The 20,684-nt window shown below is 35.7% G+C and overlaps 1 protein-coding gene across 2 annotated transcripts in view; it reads left to right on the top strand.

Moving 5' to 3' along the window:
• Positions 1 to 11,176, top strand: part of INSC (INSC spindle orientation adaptor protein) — a 96,783-nt gene extending 85,607 nt beyond the window's left edge. For both annotated transcript variants that reach the window (XM_031505068.2, XM_077783777.1), the window contains 4 exons: positions 7,221 to 7,287; positions 8,798 to 8,953; positions 9,588 to 9,664; positions 11,005 to 11,176. In XM_031505068.2, the coding sequence (XP_031360928.2) occupies positions 7,221 to 7,287; positions 8,798 to 8,953; positions 9,588 to 9,664; positions 11,005 to 11,133 (429 nt within the window). In that variant the 3' untranslated portion in view covers positions 11,134 to 11,176. The remainder of the gene's footprint in view (positions 1 to 7,220; positions 7,288 to 8,797; positions 8,954 to 9,587; positions 9,665 to 11,004) is intronic.
• The last annotated feature ends 9,508 nt before the right edge of the window (positions 11,177 to 20,684 follow it).

The raw sequence follows: 20,684 nt of genomic DNA, 5'->3' as shown, positions 1-20,684 counted from the left end.
TGCATTCCCACTTGTCTCTTCAGTGTTAGTATTCTCACCTTACCTGTGAAGCCGTGGAGGTATAGCCTAACACCTTCTGATCTTCTCTTATTCAGGCAGACAAAGAATTAATGGGCAGTGAACACATCCATTTTAAAGTGGTTATTCCTAGGTCTAAAATCAGTGAATTATGTTCCACTTTGAGGTGGAGAAAGGCTCTTAAGCTGGAAGGAAAAATTGGAAATGATTGCTGCCTTTTTTTTTTCCTAAAAAAAATCTTTCCTGTTTGCTTGGTATTTGGAAGATGCTGCTGGTTTAGACACTGAGATCTTCTGTTTCATTTGAGATTTTAAGTCCTTAATACCATTCTTCCTCTAGGTTCCACATTCTTTGTTCTGCTTTTCACCTTTTTTTTTCCTTATCAGGAATTTGTGTTTATTTTTACTGTCCTTCCTCACTTTTTTCCCCCCTTAAGTAGTAGTATTCCCCTCCATTGTAGTATCAAAAGGAGATTAGAGACAGATGTTTCTATAGGATAAAGAAATTTTGATTTCTAAATGTTGCTGAACTCCCAATGAAAGACTTTGAGAATAATGTTTTTAATGAGAAGAGTATTAACAGTTATTTTAGATTTCCTTTGAAAATCCCTGTCTGTATGAAAGAAACTTGCAGTACTACTTCTCAATCTGAGTTTCTTGAATGCTGGGGAGTTTATTAACAAAGCTTTTACATGTGGACAAGGTCATAAAAGGGTATTTGCACTGTTTTCTTGCACAGGTCTCTGTTAATATCCAGCTCGGACATTGGTATATCACTAGATATGTGGCTGGAATTCCCTCCCCTCTGAGAGACCTGACTGTGCACTCTGGGTGGTAAACTGTACATTAAAACTTTCCAGTATTGACTAGATCACACTGAGAAAACATGATTTCTACTAATATAGCTAGAAAGAGAACTGATAAATTAAAAAATTAAGTTATTTTCAAAGGCTTAAGAAATCAAGAAAGAAACATGACTGCTCGTAACAGATGCAAAAATGAAAATTAGGCCAAAGTCACCTGACTATCTGAATTTTAACCACACTATTATATTAATGACATTCCATTTAGTTTCCTATGTAAGATTGTAATAATTTTCCTGATGTTTTTTTCTTTTTTGTCTAACTGCTTATCTCTGTCTTTTTGTGCACATGTGACCATCATAAATAAATAACATAAAGAATTAACAGTACGGGCTGGCATTATATGGTCAATGTTATGGATTGTTATATTTCAGGGCTCCAAAACAGACTGTCTATCTGAAACACTAAGATTTTTGAAACAGAATTCCTGCTTATTTACAATTCTGCCTGTCATATTTTAGAATCTGTGTGGGATAAGTCAATGTGCTCCCACTTGCAAAGCAAGGGGTTCAGTTGGAAGAATAAAATCTCAGCTCAGTTGAAAAACTAATTTGTTTTGAAAGGCCAATTTGTGCTCTGCTCTGGGGAGATCAGATCTCAGGTGCCTTTGGCTGCTTGAACCTGTTTGAAAACCACGAGAAGCTTTTCAATACCTTGAAGGAAGTCTGAGAGATGGTTATTATTTCCCCCCATATTTTAACCTGAAAGACAGAAAAATGTGGCCACTAGCTCAATCACTCTGTTAGTTATATGTCCTGGTTTATGGGATGTGTATTTTCACAATGTGACCCATTCAGGGTGCATGTCCCATGTGCTTCTTTAAAACAAATAATCTGAGAACCTGTCTATTCTGCCTATTCCTTATCTACATTAGTCAACAATAGGAAGTAAAGTAAATAAAAATGTAATAAAGACTTCCTTCATTCCAAAATGTAAGTTTCCTACAGCTTTGGTCTCTTTTGCTCTGCCTCAGCATGCCAAAAATACACTCCCCTGGCACAGTCTCAGAATAAACCTAGACTTTGCAAGCAGATTCTGTCTCCAACCTCTGCTATTATTTTTGGGAGATGTTAGCTTCTTCTGCTCATCTAGATGTATTTATTTTCTGTTTTCAGGAAGAAAAGCTAAGTTCCCAATCACAAAAATGGCTATCAGAAGCCATTGGAGTTATTTCCTATTTTCAAGCATTTTAATGTCTCAGAGAGAATGTCCAGAGATTTCTTACTGAAGTTTTTTCTCCTTATAGATAATATCTTGAAAGGCTTTTTCTACCTCAGCTTGCTGAAATGCCTGTTCTTGATGCCTGCTAAATGCACTCTTTTGCTGTCTCCCTGTGGATGGATCTTGAATTGTGATGCTCAGATGATTTTAACTTACATTCAGGAAGAGAGACTCTGTCTTGCTTCTGAGTAGTATTCTGGTGCCACTCTGTTTCTGAAGATGGCTATCTGGAACTTTGCAGACACACAATGATTTATGGTTATCTCATCTATTCGAATGAATTACAAAATGCTCTTATAATATGTACAAAAATTAATATTACTTAGCAATGAATCAGCCTTAAAGGAGTAATTAACTAAGAGAATTAGCAATTCTATATTGATCTAGTTTGCCACTCTATTAGATTACTTAATAATTCTTATTTTGAGCTTGTGTCTTTCTTTTTGTTTTGGGACTGTTAATAAAAGCCTACTGAGCAGTGTGCTTTTATTATCAATAAAGGTATATATTAGCACCACACCTTCCACCTCTGTAGACACTTCCCTCTCCCACAAATGAGGTAAGGGACCCTCAATTGTGGAAAATATTGGCCCTTTAGCAGGCTAAAATGTGCATCTCTGTTCCTTAGTAGTTCATTTCACAACAAAGGGAAAAACTTTCTTAAATCTCCCACTAAGGGAAAGTTTTCAGAGAAGCCTTCTGTTTCTTAAGTGTTCTTTAAGTTTAAATCACTTTGATTACTACAGATTTACATTCAGTGTATCTTATTTTATGGCAAAGCATTTGTATCTAGGTTTTACTTTTGTAACAAGGATTCAGCAACTTTGTACATTGGTTGATGAGCATTAGTCACCATTAATTGTTTAGAAAAGGTTTTTTATCGTATTAGTAATTATGTATTTTAGCAAAAAAATTTCCAAGGTGACTGTTGTTTGAAGAAAGCGATTTTGAAAGTTCTTAATTAACCATGGTTTCTCAAATTTAAATTGTTCTTGACAACTGAAATTCCTACAGTTCAGGGAAAAGCAGACTACAGAACTTAAAAGGAATATTCACCATTGATAAATTCAATATGTGTGAAAATCTGAGGGAGTGAAAGGAAACTATGTGGGAATTGAAACAAATTTAAAATGATGAAATATATATAGAATAACCAAAAAAGATCATCACTGCAAATTTTATAATAATATATTATATTGTCACTAGTATCTGTGTTTAATATCTGTTTACTTATTTTGCTTATAAAAATAGACACTTTTGATTAGATTTCAGGTAAATTTCCATGGTAACTGCAAGACTAAGAAGTTGATGCTGTATTGACATTTGAAAAATATGAAATAACCTTGTTATTTTTAAAGTTTATTTATTAAACAGGGAGATTTTCCATGGGTATTAAATATCCCTGTATACTCAGTTCACCAACAAGCCATTTAAAGATGAACCTTCAAAGTTTATGGATTTTGGGTGTGCTTTTTTAAGTTCTGAAGTTTTAAAGTTCAATTTTCACTTAAAAATTTAAGTCTTTAAATTCAGTTTTAACTGCTTAATCTCTTACTGTTGTGAAAAATCTTACTACTCCCAGTGAAATCTCTGCATGTTGCTGTTTTGCTAAGTTGGTGACCCTTCAAAAGGTGCTAAAACATGAGCTGGCCTTGAGAATTCCTTTGCTGACGTTCTGCCTTGCTGTGTCTCAGTGCCCCGTGGCTCAGGAGTGCAGAGCACAGGGAGGCAGGCAGGTGTTGAGCACAGGAAGAGCCCTGGAGGTCTGTTCCTCTGGTTGTTTTTAGCAGTGCTACTCGTGACACTGACCTGGATCATCCATCCAGCTCCCTTCTGATGGCAAACAAATGTCACAGGGCTTCCAGGACCTGAGGGAGCCAACAGGGAAGGGGGAGAAGGACTTTTTACAAAGGTGTGTTGTGACAGGACAAGACAAATGGCTTCAAACTGAACAAGAGTAGGCTTGGATTGGATATTAGGGAGAATTTCTTTCCTGTGAGGGTGGCGAGACACAGGAGCATGTTGCCAAGAAAAGCTGAGGCTGTCCCATCCCTGGAAGTGTCCAATGCCAGGCTGGATGGAGCTCTGAGCAACCTGAGCAAGTGACAAGTGTCTCTACCTATGACAGGGATTGCAATTAGATGATGTCTAAGGTCCCTCCCAACCAAAGCCTTTCTATGATTCTATGCTGATTATTTATTAATCAAGTCTATTTTTCTGTGGTATTCATTACTACAGTGGATTTAGGGTTGCCAGTTCACAAATTTCAGCCATAGGTATTGTAAATGCAGGCAAACTCAATGGGAAGAAATGACAATGTCTGACTCAATTCAGAAGGCTGAATTGTTTCTTTATTATAACTATGCTAAAATACATTAATATGCTATATAAAAGGAGGATTCTAAAACTACATACCTACTTTCTCTGACTCTAACACAACTCGTGACCCTCTCCTGAGAGTCCAGACACAGGTGGATTGGACTGGCCATCAGGCTCAAACAATCCTCACCAGAATCCAATCAAGCAATCACCTCAGGTAAACAATTCTCCAAACACATTCCACATAGGAAAAACAAGGAGCAGAAATAGAAATTGTTTTTACTTTCATTTCTCTCTGTGCACCTCTATGAAAATTTTCTTCATAGCACATCTACAAATCCCACAGATCAATAAGTGGCGTGTGGCTTCAGCACATTCTTTCTCCATGGTAGGAAGGCAGTAGCAGATGACTTGAGCTCAGGTATCCTGTCTTCATGAAGTCTTTTTCTCTTACACTTTGAGTTGACCACAAATTCATTGCATGGCTTAGGAACCCAAAATAATTGCAAGAATCATAAATTGTGTCAGGTGCCAGTGCTTTGTAATCATGGAGTATGCTCTTTCACAGGATCAATTACTTGAGCAATTAATGAAATTGATATTAAAATTGGACAGTAGAGATTTCATGTTAAATATCTTCAAGCCTTTCAATTATTTCAAAGTCAATTCAGTTCTGAAAGAGGTTTTGGTATATATTCTTTTCCAATAATTTTCAACTATGAAATGAAGTAGTCACTTTTATCTGTATCTGTTTGTGTGCTCCATGTCTCACCATAACATCTGAACTGGTTTGCTGATTTAACAGGACTTCATAGTTATTTTTGAGACTGCCTAAGGCTTTATGAAATTTAGAGCAGATAATGGGAAAAGAAGCAGAGATAAAGATTGCAGTGTAACCCTCTATCACTAGACAAAAAAAATCTACAGTGGGAGAGAACCTGTAGAAAACATCTATTTATACTTTTGATCAACTCTAAATACAAAAGAGATGAGAATTCATTTATACCAGTGGTCACAGAAGTGTTACTTTCTGAAACAAATTGAATCTACATTTGTTTGTGTTTTCCTCTAGACTTCATCCTTAATTGGAAATTTCCTTGAAATTTGGTTTTTATTACAGAGGATATTACAGAGGATATTTTCATGTAAGTTGCATGAACTTTAAAATAGGAAAGTGTAGGGGAAATAGAGCATTTAAAGTCAACTCTTTATTCTGCTTGCCTATAAAGTTTTTACATTATCCTGTTTTGTTACATTATTTACCTCACAGGAAAACAAATTTTCTTGGGGAAAGAAAAACCATCCATATGGAGTGAGCTAATCTATGGTTTAGCTACCTTTTGAATCCTATTAAGATTTTAAAAGATAATATAGGTAGAACTTGATTGTCATTGATCATAAGGGTCTTTTTTACACCCCTCTGGAGAATGTTACATATAAACCCTCTAAGCTAGTCCATAAATATTGCAAAATATGGGGGCCATATAATCAACATGAAGGAAGTATAGTTACAACATCGAATAATTTTTTTTGGTGTCAAAGATGCACACAAACTATTTTTATGTATGAAAATACTTATTAGACAAAATAACTTGAAGCAGTGGAATAATTGGCATGTATTCAAATTGTGGTTAATTGAATTCTTCATCTGTGGCTTAGAGAGCCACATGGGGTACAGATTCTGCACAGAGGAAGCAATTTTCATTAACGGGATATAATTTAGAATGAGAAAACATATACACTCTGCCTGCAACACAGTTAATAATTAATATGGAATAAATACATAGACATACACTGAGTTACCATATTTCTACCTGTCACTCTGTAGAGTTTCAGCTACTCATTTGCATGCTAAATAAGTATATTTATTCAGGGAGATGACACTGTAACACTACCTTCAAAAGTGGAAGACCTTTATGTCACAGCATCAGAAATGAGTCATCCTTGTTTTTAAAAAGGCAAAGTGAGATCAGAATGGTGATTTGATCTCATGCCTCCTTACATTTAAGAAGTTTGCTGGTTTCTGAAGTGACACTGTACTGTTAAAAGCTGATAACCAGTTCCAAAACTGACCATTATTTTTGAGGCTGGTCAGTTTTCCTGAATTAGATTAGAGAAAATTTAAAACCTCTTGAGAAATAATATTATTTCTCTTTTGCTTTCTGACAATCTCTGGCATTTATTATTTGGCCTCTCATGTATGTTGTTAATATTAGGATGTGTCTGCATGCAAAAAGCAAACTATTTGAAGGACTGAGAAGAATGTCTTGCAGGATGTGTGAGGATGTGCTATCAATGAAGGGAGTAGCTGACTGAAAGCCAGCAGCAGCACAGGGTTCAGGCTCTGTCAGTGACTTGCTGCATCACTTTAAGTTGAGTTACACCTAATCTCAAAAACAGATAAAGTTAATTGGGGTAAGAAATTCTATAAATCTAGATCTCGGAATGTGCTTGTGCACATATCAATACAGAATGTGTTGGTACAAAGCCTAAACATGGTCTTTACCTCTGGAAAGGTATAAACAGAATTTTAAATCCAGTTACTTTTGAGACAGTGCCTTGACATGCACACAATTCTTGACTTCAACAAAACTGAAAAATATTCCTTAAATATTCCCTTGAATCAAAGCTCAAAACTCCAAATCTCTTGCAAGGATTTCTTAGCATTTCACCTGAACCCATTCAGTGCAATAATAGCACTCCCAAATATTTGCCATATTTATTTTATGAACCACAATAATATTTAATATTACTGAATTGTAGGACTGGACTTCATATTTCCTTCTCTTTTTAACAACAGGTGGTAACAATATTGGCAAACATGTCTGTGTTGGACCAGTGTGCTTCAGAAATCATTCAAGGAAATGGTATGTATTTTAGCTGAATTGTTTTATATTTATTTCTGGAGAGTCTGAGTAGATGAGTAGTACTTTCAAGGTAAAGGAGAAAGGCTTCACTAATAAAGCTTCATTTTGCATCCTGTCTCTGCTGTATATTGCACATTGCTGCAGGGTGCAAAATGAACCCTGGGGATGGTTCCACATAAACGAAATAAAATGCCACTATTTTAGGAAACCTCATTTGTGACCACATTGTTGGTGTTCTGTGTGTGACTTGCTCCTAGATGCAAAGCAAAGTAGTAAAAAGTGTTTCAGCAACCTCTACAGTGGTAATACAAGTAATATTATGATAAGATGTAAATGCCTTATTAATACACCCTAAATGTATGCATTATATATTAATATACATTAAATTACAGTGAGAATTCACATATATTGCTTTGCTAGGCCAAGTAGGCCTAACTCATGCTGGGTGCAGCAGTGGATTGTCAGGGACAATGCCAGCAAGCAAAATTTGTGTATACATCCATCATGGAATATCACAAGAAGCATTTGCCCCCTGGCTTTTGAGAGGGATTGGCACTCATCCTGTGTGTAAAACTTTTTTTGTGTCTTCCTAATATTATAATAAACAGGTGCTAGTCAGAGGCCACATTCTGAGAATGGTCTTTGAATGCTGGAGAATTTAGGTACTTTCTTCTCAACTCTGAATTTTTTGTGTGTTGATTGATTATTATCTAGCTGCATGGTTCTGATGATAATTCTATGAATTATTTATGCAAATGTTCTAACAGTTAAAATCCTCTGATGTTACTTGATGTAATCTGAATGCCTAATAGCATATAGAGTTTAATAGCACATAATTGTCTTTAGACTTAATCTAGAAAAGAGAAATCATCTTCTTTTTTTGTGGTGCTACAAGAAGAATATCAACTCCTACAGGCTACAAGAAGTTAATGAAGCTACTTTGACATTGTCTCTTTTGGAGTGAAGAGTTATACAGTAAAGTTCAAGAAACATATTTTCATCATTTCCTTCATTAAAGGATTCCTCATTCTAAAATACCTTTAAATATTTGAGAAGAAAACTTTTAAAGGCTTGCTTAAAAATATGTAAACAAACAAAAAAATTACTTTAACTGAGAGTGGAACTTCATTTAGAGACCTGATAGATGTGACTACAGGTTTTTCAGTTAGTGATTACCTTCAGGTTAGTTTAGAATTGAAAAAGGAATTACATTTGGTTGACTGAAATAAATTTGTGAAATTTAAAATACCAACTTTTAGAGGAGGAAAGAGTTAATGCATTTTCTAGTTCCAGAGCTTCTGTAGCTTCCTAGTGAAGACAAACATGCATAGATCAGATGTGCCTGGGTGCTGAAGTCAAAAATGCAGGCTTCATTTATATATTCTCCATTCTCCCTTTTTGGGAAGAGGCTGGTCTGTATTAACCCAGCTTTCCTTTACCCCTTTACCTCTTTTGCACTGCTTTTTTTTTTGTTGGAGGGTGGATAACGACGGCTCTTGCATCCTTGTAGGTGTTCAGCTTTTAATGGAGATGCTCTTTGAGAAATGCTCCTCTGGAAATGCAGCAGAAGCTGCAGCTTGCGAGCGAGTCCAGCAGAAGTCCGCGGTTACCCTGGCGCGGCTCAGCCGAGACCCCGAGGTGGCAGATGCAGCTGTGAAACTCAGCTGTAAGGATGTGTCTCCTGCTTCATGGCACTGAAAGAGGGAGGAACTGCCAGTCGTGGAGAAGCTCTTTGCAATTTTTAGCCTCACTTGGTGAACTTTATGAGAGATATTCCCTATAGAGTCTGTCCAGAGGATGACTGAGGAGATGGAGCTAAATGAACCTCTGGCTTGTTTCCCAGAGGAGCCTGAGGTGCAGCATCCACTCAACACGTAGCTGTGCCTTGCTGTGCCAGCTGACACTGCTGCCTCCTCATTCCTTTATGCAGGATCTGTCAGGGCACAGAAAACTGGCACCCCAGCAGTCCAGATGGGATGAATCCAATGGGAGGGAATGTGTTCTTTGGGTAGGAGTTTTTAAGGTGTGTGGGAGGATGAGTAGGGATGGAGGTCACAATTTCCACTCTGAAACTGCAGCAGCAAGTAAACCCAATTTATTTGTTTATGCTTTACGACTATTAATTATGACTGCTGTGAACTGCCTAGCTTCATGAAAAGTCCCTTAAGTATTTGCATATCATCATTTCATTAGAGATCATATCAACTAAAAAAACATAAATATGTTGCATCTAAAAAATATCAAAAATAAGAAGTTATTTTTCTAAATTATTTCTCCTGACACTCTTTTGTTGCTCTCAGGTATTCCTCGCCTGATTAAACTTTGCAGATCACCAACAGAAAGAAATAACAGTGATTCTGTTTTAGTGGCATGTCTGGTATGTACATTTTAGTCTTCCTTTCATGCTTATACTGGAAAATTAAGGAAAAAATATCCCTTTAGATTTAAAAATCCATAAGTATTGCAGAAATGTTTTAAATTCATGTCAGGGTCTCCTGCTTTTCCTCTTAAGCATAATCCTGTACACTCTCAATTATTTATTTTCGGATTGAAGACTTAAGCACATAAAGAAAAATTGCTTCATCTTCACATTATTTGGCATCAAAAAATTTCCTTGGAACACTTTGGAATTTAAGGATTCATTAATTCCTAAATTCTCTTCTGTGATGGTTCTATGTTTGTTGAAAGTAGCCTTGAGTCACGGGGGTAGCAGCCCTTTATCAGCACTCATGCATATATTTGAAAATATTTATATAAAACACCCAAAAAAGGTGAAAAGAAATTTCTTGCTTCCACTCCAATCCAATTTTTTATTCTATTTGTGCCACCAAGACAATACAGTGCCCAGCAAGGAGTGGGCACCAGAAGCTTAAGACTGCTCAGGAGAAAGATTCCATCTGGCTCTGCACTGCCTGGATTGTGAGCCAAATGCCAGAGCTGAATGATTTCACTGATCTTTCTGTGAAAGGGCTATGGGGACATGGGTGATCTAGGGTTGGAGCATAAGCTCTGGTGAATGAAGACTGAAGAATACTCTTTGACAGTGCTTTATGATATTAATGTAATTTTAAATGTAAAAGTAATACTCAGTTATTGCAGCTTGGTTATTTCAGCAGGTCTCATTCAGGATGAAGAAAATATAAATGTGAGCATAGAAAATGCTGTGATTGTTCTTCCTACATGCCAAGAAGACTTGTTAATCTTGTGTGGTTAGAGCAGAGACCACAGAGCGATGGCAGCAAACCAGAGTATGATTTTTGTCTCACTCAAGTTGTTGCTGCACATTCCTTGAATCCATGCCTATTGATTGAGACGTTACCTACCTCCCTGTCTCAGAAATTTGTCTTCTGATACTTTAGTAACTGCCTGAAGATGTTTTCTGATAAAAATGTGTCAAAAATATTGTCCTTGAGACATAAGCTGCTTCAGGCTCTCTTGGGTATTGTCACGGGTGTCTGAGGGTTTGCACTGTATTTAGACCTGCTGTTCAGGTCAAAAAGCAAAGTGTCCCAAAATAATTACCATTGAATAATTTTGCATGAGGGAAGATTAATCTGACAGATGAAGACAGTGAGATTACCCAGGTAGCAGAACCCACAGACCTGCAGTGTTCATTTTTGAGTCCTGGCTGTTACTTAGGTGTGGTTATTATGGATTCCTGAATGAGGACTTTGCCAAACCTGACTGCAGTGCAATGATGCTGTTTTGTTTTTCTAGGCAGCCTTGAGGAGACTGGCAGTCATGAGTCCTGATGGGCTGGAAGATTCAGATTTTCAGCAGCTGGTAAAGCCCAGACTAGTGGATTCTTTTCTGCTGTGCACAAATATGGAAGAGAGCTTTGTATAAATGGGAGCCAAAACCCTTTGAACAATAAGGATGATGATAGGTACACAGTACACTTTTATTTTGGTTTAGTCCTATTGTTATTTATGACTTATTTATTATAAACCCATGAACATGGAATTTGCCAGAACAAAGGGACAGAATTAGAAAACTTGTTACTGTGGTTTGCAAAGGTAATTTTTTTATTTTATTCTCCTGCCAAGACACACAAGACCTTATTATTGCCATCTAAAAACATGTTTTCTTTAATATAGTTAAATTAAGGTACTGAAGCCAAGAATTTGTTGCTCTGATGTTAAATGCTTCTAATAATGTTTTATCACTGATATTTTTCTATAGTTAGGATGTTTTGTAAGTTTTTAAATAAATGTTATAGCCTCATGTGTATTAGGAGAAAATAGTCCTGAAAGCTGCAAGTATCTGCTTTGAAATGAAAGGGATATTAGAGTCCGAGTCCAGTCCTTAACTGTTGCTTTTTAATAGCATTATATAACTGAGAAAAATTTCCAAAAAAAACTTCAAATACTTGCTTCAAATGATGCTAGAATACATTCTTGGGCTGCATAGAGATATGCTAACATCAGAGGATACACACTAACAGAAAGCTCTTTATTTACATTGACTGAAATTTCCTAAAGAAATCCATAGAATTCTAGAAAAATTTTTTTGATGGTGTGTGTGTTTTATCTCATGATGTGAGATTTTCCGCCTATGTTTTAAAATCATTACACAGTGATAATTTTCTCTCCTTTCCAAGCCTTGCAAGAACTGGAACTGCTAATGCCCAGACATGTTTTTAACATTCAAGCTACTGTTTTTGTGAAAAGCTGTTCACACCTATACTAAATAATCTGAAGAGTTTAATTAGTTGGAACTTGAATTTTCATTTTTCTGGCTTGCTAACGAGTTCTGTATTTTTAAAACTTAAATGGGACTGTTAGGAGCCCTGGAAGTTGATAAATGGATGATAACCTAAATAACAGATGTGATTTTGAAATCAACTTTTTTTCATGAGCATTCTTCTTAATTCTTTCCTTTTCCTTTCATTGAAAAACCACATCTAATGAAAATTACTCAACCAGCAATAGCTTGGTAGTGTTTTTTTTCCTTAACTTTTCACAAAGCACTCTGTAGATTATGAAAAAATGTAATTCTTTTCTTCATGGCTTCCAAACATTGCTTTGGATCATCTTATGATCAGCAATTTCAGGTACTAGGATATCTGCCAAAACCCCCCCACATTCCTTCCTTAGTGTACTTTGTAGATATATTTAACAGTTTAATTAATTAAAGTTTTTTAATGTTATGTGGTTTTTAGATGAATTACCAGGTAATTGTGAAGCTGTGATGGTCTTCTACATTTTCTGTATATGAAAAATCTTTCCTGTTTTAAGCAGTGAGACAATGGTGGCTACTTTTTTCTTCCTTGATTGTATGGCTTAAGAAGTCTCTGCCTTAATGTCTTTCTTGTGAGCTCTTCATATAATCAGCTCTATCTTGACTGAATTTTAAAACCTCACAAAACATACAATGACCTCTGTCATGAGCAGCTATTCAAAGGAAAGTGTTGAATCAGATGTTCTAGTAAGCACAGAAGCATAGAGATGAATTCTGGTTTTTTTTTTTTTTTTTTTTTGCTTACTTTGAGACAGCTTCTTAAGTTTCCAAGATTGTTAAAATGTATGGTACTGTAAAGCTTTAAAAATATTGTGTTAGTGATGGACTTTAACAGTTTCCTCACTAAGCAGAAATACATATGTGAGCCATGGATGTCTTGGTATAAACAATTAATTAATAAATTTCATAAAAAAATTAAGCAAAAATAAAATCTTGTTGTTATCATTCTGATAGCCTGGCAAAACCCTGATAAAACACATCAAATTCTGTACTGAATTTCTGTACAGAGCCTCATTCTGTCAGCTTCAGCTAACACCAGAGATATGAGATTGTAGATGGAGTGGGGTTTATCCCATAATAGGTAAATTTAAAGTCTCATTTAAAGAAATTTTCCATACGTGCACAGTGAACTGAAGGAGCTATTAAGAAAATTCCATCATGACTCATAATGTTTTAATGTAATTTCTAACAGATCAATCAAACATTCAGTGAGCAGGTCAGTAACAACTAAGTTGCTCTCAAATACAGGAATGTGAACCCACATTGAATTTACTACAGCTACTCTCAATCTGTTATATGGGTCCATAATTCTAGACCCATATTTTCCATTTAAATGTGTTCATATTACAGACATGGCTGTTTATATTGCAGAAGAGAAGTATTTAGGTGGAAATCATATTTGCAGCAGAAAATATATCTTGAAAGAGCCATTTCAGCAGACCTCTTGTCATCTAAGTGTCCTCCAAACCATCTTAGGTTTTGACTTTTTCACCTAGAGCTGTGCACTTTATTTTTGTATATGCTAAAGTTTATGGGAAAATAAACATACCTCTAACTTCTTGATTCATTTGGAAATAATAAGTCATTAAAAATATTGATTTATTTTTCTCATCACTTCTGAATGAGAATTCTGGATTCTGAATGAATTCTGGATTCTGAATATTTGTTTTGAAAGTGACTCTTCAGCTTTAAAAAAGCCAAACAAAAAAAGAACAGTTTAAGCCAGAATAAACATTTTTGCTTTCAAGTGTAGTATTAAATGCAATATTTAATATCAAGTAATTTTCACTAAAATAAGTATTGTGGTGGCTTAATCCTTGGACTCCCTGTGTCTATACATAGGTAGGAGTGAGAGTGGAGAGTAAGTGAAATACATTCACAAATCAGCTCATTTATGTGGACTCATTGACCTACAGAGCCTGAATGTAGGTTAGGTGTTGGTTTAATCTTCCTGGAAAATGAATGTCAAACTTGTTAGAAATGTTGTTTCACTTAAATTCTTCTGAACATTTTCAGTTTTGTATGAGATTAGAAATGCTTAACAAACACAGTGAGCATTACAAATAATTTGTAATTTTCATTTACATTCCAGCAGCTTTGGACAGTGTCTTAAAATTTCAGCTTTAGTTTCAAAGTGTTACAAATATTCAGGGCCCAGATGTTTCATTCATAGAATAAGGTTTGGTTGTTCTCTGTTTATTGCATACTTGGCACATGAATTACTTATGTAGAATTTTACTTGTCTGACCTTTTCGGTTTAAAATAGTATTTGTATTTACAAAGAATAAAATAATGTCTTTGTAAATTGCATACCTTAACTAATTAATTGGGGTTGTCTGTTAGTATCCAAAAGATTACTTAATTTATAGGGTTTTACCTTTGTTCAAGACTGATTCTGGTCTCTCATATGGCTTGTTCCAAATTTTTGTGTTGGCCATCTCCTTTTAGATAACAGCAATGAACAGTCAAAATAACCTTGGCTTTTGTATTTTGAGGAATCTGCTTTGATCTTCAGTTTAAATTTTTATTAAATTAAATGTATTTAAAGAAGCACTCTAGACACTGTAAATTATTCACCAGTGTTCTCATTTTTAAGGGGAGGGGAGGGAAGATGGCATTAAGCATTGAAAGAAAGGTCCAGAGTGAATTTGTTAATGGGAGTTGGAAGTGCAGAACTGGTGGGAAGGTGGGTGAATGATTTCAGCTCTTGACAAGCTAAAGAATTGGGAACAAGAAAAACACAGGATCATCTATTCTAGATACTTATGTTCTTTGTGGAGACCCTTATCTCTATTTTCTGGCTTGCTCTTGGATCTGAGTTTCTTTTTCCAGCTGTGACAAATGTCTTCCTCTTGGGAGTATATTTGTCTAAGCTAGTTATCTAACAGAAGAGAGTTACATTCCAAGGTCTGGTTCTGCTAATTCCTACATTGATAAGGTTTTTCCTGAGAAACTAAGTAACAAAAATACATTGTTAAATACATGTAATAAGGATCACCTAGAACAGAAAGAAATGTTTATTGTTCTTATGACAAGGGGAAGGTCCAACATATCCTCCAAAAAGCCTGAGAGAAAGCACAGGTATATCAGCTTATACTTTCATGTTTTGGTACTTCTGCAAGCAGGACTGATGACTTACAGTTTATGAATTGATCAGTTGTCAGTCAAATAATCACTGAATCAGAGAAATAAAAGAAACTTACTAGACCTGTAACCTGAATGCTGGAAAATTAAAGATTTTTCTTTTTCATTTTCAATAGCTAATTGCTGACTTTTTAATAATTGAGGTGTGCCTGGAACCCAAAGAAACCTATGGGAAACCAGTGGGGCAAAAAAACAGTAGCAGGTAATGCTGCTAAGTTGCTTTGGAAAGAAATTTAAAAGGATCAAAAGGCTTAAATGAGGTTGAGAAGGAGGTGTGTATAATGCAGTCACTTATCACTTCTGTGATCACCTGTGCTACAAATCACTGCTCACACCCTCTTCTTTAAGCTTTCTGGATTACCTCTGGGTTTTAACCAGCTTTTGTCTACATTCCTCACAGCATTTAGAACGTGATATAATAATGCATATGTCTTCTAAGTGATCTACTTAGTCTGATTTATTTATATTTAATAACCCATATTGTAAAAATCTCCTTTTTTGAATAGTTCTGAAAGGATAAACCTAACAATATGTCTGTTATGTATGCTCATCAGGTGAGACAAAGATTATGATAGATCAAGAAGGTATGTCTAAAAGGATCCAGAAACAGATATGCATGTTTTCACTTGCATCAAAAGAATAATTATGGGCCCAAATGATCTAGGGGAATTTTATTTGATGCCACTTCTGACTTCTATAATTCAGTTTGCTTGCACTGAAGTAGAGACAGAGGTAACCCAAGGTTTCCAGGATCTTGGCAGAGTTAGATGTGTAGAGGTCTAACATATCAAATAAATATAAATAAAATCTTAAGTATGAAACTAAGAAAAAAAAACAACTTTTTTTTTTTTTTTTAATAGCAGCAATTAACAAAAATCAATGATTTTGAAAGTTTATCCTATCAGTAGAAGAAATTGTCATGTGCTTTATCTAGGGGGGAGTTGTGAACTGTTAGAAGTTCAGTTCTGCAAGTATAGTCCAGACAAGTAATTCAGCTCCTTTCTGTAGGCCAGAGAGAAATGTGGGAAAATTGTGCTGATGATTTCTTTGAGGGAGCTGTCTAAACACCTTGACATCAGCTCTTAGTTCAAATCAGGGGAAATGAATTCCAGGCTCAGTCTGGAGACCAACAGGAGACACTTTTTCAACTGGAGTTTTCCATGCTGTTTACATTTCAAGGACAATTTTCCTCAAATCAGAAAATTTTGCAAGATCAGACTCTTCTTTTGAAATGACAAAGACATCATTTACTTGTTTGGTATGTGCTAACTGATGAATTCTGTTTGCCAGTGTCTTAAAACAAGGAATAGCTGCACCAACTCATTGATCTCATGATAATGTACCAGATTATAGGTTTATTACTACAGAAAAACATCTTGTATTTGAAAAAAAAGGGAGAAGAAAGACACTAAATAAGAACTCCAAAGTGAGTTATCCTGGACAATATGTGAAATACCACTGAGCTCATCAATAGTATTGCACATGCCAGGACAGCTACTGCTCACAAGAAAACAAACACAAATCCCCTCAAACCCAGTGCACCTTCCTTCCCAAAAGTAATCAGCTGAGCTGGAAGAAGAAGAAAGGACACTTCATTACAAGGCAGAGCCTGGAACAATCACAGGTAAGTGAGAGATAATAAGGACTATTTCCAGGTGGTGTAGGCTATCCCATGCTGGCTTGGAAGTGGTTTACTATCAAGACCATTGCTAAAGCCTTGCATAGAAGTCTGTGTTGCTGTGCTACTGTGGCTTAATCTTTGAGCTAGCAAATGCTGGGAGCCCTTTCTTGAAGCAAGAATATGCTTTCCATCAATGTTGCAGATGACAGATGTGTGGTAGTTCAAAACTGCATTCCTCTCTGATTTTCTCTAGGCCTTTCCCCCTGATGTCAACAGATTAATGCTCCCCTTTAGAGTGAATGGCAGCTGAAGAATTAGCTCAGTACAAGGGAAAGCTACTGAGAGTTCAAACCCAACATCTGTGAAACTGGACAGTGACATTTTTTACAAGGTATTTGCAGGTGCTGTCTCACTGCTCTGTTACATCTGCATCAAGGCAATCTCTTGGTCTAACATCTCGGCTAAAATTTCCTCTGTTTCCTTACTTGCACTGTTATCACCATCTCACAGCTCTTTCTCCTCAAATATTATCTATTTTTCTTTTTCTGAAGCATTATACTTACAGTTGCCAACATGCTGGGTAGTGCACTCAGATGGAATTTTGGGATTCTCCTGCAAAGACCAGATGAATGTTCATGAGTTTTTCCTGTTCTCATCTTTTGTTTCTCTTGCCTATGTAGGCTAAAAAATACATGAGTGAAGTGTTCCTTTCCATCCTTTTGTATCATACTGAGGTCCCTAAGATTGTTCCTTTCATCTGAGGCCACTTAAAGAGAATTTATTTGGAAAAATATTAAAAACAAAGACCAATTCCTTTGGGAGTACCAGTATGGTCTTTTTGTTTGTGACCCTATCTATTCCTTGTGTGGAAATGTCTTTGGAGCTTTTTTGCAGTTAAAAATGTGATATGGCTGTACTAGAGATGTCCTTTGTGTCCAACACCTGTTCAACTGCAGCTTTCATTCACTAAAAACAGCTGATTTCAAACTTTTTTTTTCATTTATAGAAAATTATTTCAGCACTTTTGTTGCTTGCAAGCTTATCTAAAACCCCCTTTCATGTGGCAATCATTTTGCTGCTTCTCATACTCAGTGGAAGTTCTGCCTTCTTCATTTATCCTTTGATTACCTTCTTGATTTGTTCACTTTTCTCATTATGTGTATCAATAAAATATTGAAGCTGTTTAATTCAGATTTAAATGCTATAAGTTGGTCTAAGCAATAATCAAAAGGGCTGCTGAAAATTAAATCATTAAATATATTTTTGGAAGAGAGGTGTTATTGACACCAGGATCTCAGGGTTTAAGTATTTTGAAGGTACTTTTAAGGTAGAGTGTCTTTCACTAATGAAGTATGGATATATTTTTATTGAAAAAATTCTTTCTTAAATAGTTGGATTTTTTTTTTAAATTAGACATACTTCTATTAAAAACACCATAAAAGTATTTTGCAAAAGATTTTACTAAAGAGGGTATTTGATTTTGTTTTCTTTAATGACATTTCACAAAGGCTTTATGTCCCTTTTTACCTTGAGTTCAGAAATGATAATATTACCAAGAAAAAAAAAATCTAATTTCACCCAGGGGCTACTTTTCCAAGCAAATGACCAGACATCACGTGTTTGGTTTTACTTGTAGCACTGTGGCAGTTCTGTGCTGCAGACTGAAGGTGTGTTCTGTGTGGGAGGCCAAGGGGCAGGAAATGTATGAAACAGAAGCAAAAGCAAAGATTTTGCTGAAGGTGCTTCCTCCTGTGGAAAATTCAGAAAGTCACCATCATTTACTCCTTGGCCCCTGTGGAGTTCAGGTGTCCACTGCCTTCACTCAGTATCCTCTGGGCTTGTTTACTTTTTCAAAAAGCTTTGAGTTGTATTTTCTCTCTGTTCCCATCATGACAGCTGAGAGCTGCAACCCTGTGGATAATTTTGATTTTGTCTGCATACCTCTTTCTTTCTGCTTTATTTGAAACATTTGCCTGCTGAAGAATCATCTTCCTTACTATTTGTTTACTCATTACGGGCTTTTCTGAAATCTAAGAAAACTGCAGTCAAACTCACCACATAATTAATATGTTTCTTCTGTGTAAAGACAGCATTATTTTTGTAATACTAAATCTTATTCTGGGAAATTTAACCAATTTTGTCAGGGACAGTCACTCATATTATTCTCCTACATTTTCATACTCTTGTCAATAAACTGCTTTTAACGGTTCAAGAAAATAAATTCTCTCTTAAAATTTAACTTATTTTCAAAAATTTCAAATGCTTAACATGAAAGCTTGTTTCTTTAAAAATTAGAAAGCAATTAGAGAATCTTCTAAAAGGAGTCAATTGTACACGTAGCAGCCCAAGGTTTTGCTATAGACTGCATTTTTCCTTTTTCTTGAGTAGTACAGTGTTGCTATTGTTCAGTTTCATGTTAGTTCTGGCTGCTATTCTACAAATCCCATGGACAATAGAGTAATTTAGAGGCCCCTTTGCAGCTGGGTGGGAAAGGAATTGAAACAATAATGGTTTAAATATTCTTTAAAAGTTCTTGATGGTTTTTAACTTGTCCTGGTGACCTGATCCCATGAATAAAGACATTTTAAAAAGTCTAAGGGATGCATTTGAATCTTATCTCGCTTCCTAAAATACTTAAGAACCAATTTTCCTTACATCTGGAATGTCTTTAGTCAGATTGGCTGTTTTAATCTGGGTGAAATCTGAATGAGAGCAAGTAATCTAGAGACCTGCAAATGAACTTTCTGAAGTCTTTAAACCACTGCTGAACTCATCAGAAATATATTATCATTGTACACTGTTATGCATCCAAACTCTCTTCCAAGTCTTAAAGGGTGAATGTAGCCAGAAAGTCAGCTTCCCTTGGGGCCACCTGCTAAAGTGACAAAAAATAGTCACACAATACATTTCCTTGCCCTGGGAACTTCTGAGAATTAATTTTGTCCTCTAATATTCTTTAGAAAATGTAAAATTTTTCTCTAAAGAAAAAGATTATTAATATCTCTTCAGAAAATTAATTTTAGACTAAAGATTTTTTTTTTCTGTAGCAGAATAAGGTTTTCTTAATGTGGTTTTTCACATTACAATGTCCTGTGGATCTGAGTTGCTTTTAAAAGAGCAGAGTAAATTTTTTTGTTTTATTTCATTATGCAGAGGAATATAAAGAGATTTATTAATTTATTCCATTTAAAATAATAATTATGTATTAATATTTTAAGAAAGTGTATTAATTGTCAGATGTGAGGAGTCAAGGTCCATGTAAGCAAATGAATATCCATTGATGTTGTTTCTCTAAGATGCAGACTTTACCTTGAATTGAGTTTTATTTGATATTGATTTAAAGATATTTTCTTCCATAGAGACTTAGTGTGCAAAGAAGAAGGGGAAGTACTGGGAATGTTTGTCTGGATGTAACTGAGCAGAAGCATGAGCCTTCTTCCATGATGTCAGAACTCCAGGCCTCATGGGTGTCCTGTTCCCAGCGGGAGTGGAGAAAAATGTAGCCATGAAAATCAGGTGAACTGAAGCACCAGGCCTCATTTTTCATGAGAGGAGAGGATAACAGCAAGGAAAAGCTGAGAAGAATTGAACCCAAATGTATGAAGGAGACGCTACTGGGGCTTGTTGAAATTTGGGAAACAAAAGCAGATGAAATGTTGCAGGGAATGGTTATGAACGCTGCAAAACTTGCTGTAGTCACAATCAGAGTTGTAGTTACAATCAAAGTATCATTTAATACTTTGATATTTATGAAGTACCAAGTGAAAAATGAAAAAATTAATACAACACTAGGTACTGTTTTGTATTAGCGACTACACCACAATTGGCAGCTGATCTGCACGTGCCTTGGTTTTCAATAGTGGCAGGAGTTTTAGAAGCTCATTAATTCATT

The sequence above is a fragment of the Lonchura striata genome, chromosome 6, assembly GCF_046129695.1.
Source record: "Lonchura striata isolate bLonStr1 chromosome 6, bLonStr1.mat, whole genome shotgun sequence".
Taxonomy (NCBI): Eukaryota; Metazoa; Chordata; class Aves; order Passeriformes; family Estrildidae; genus Lonchura; species Lonchura striata.
Note: the sequence above shows the minus strand (reverse complement) of the source record. Positions and strands in the feature narration are given on the sequence as shown.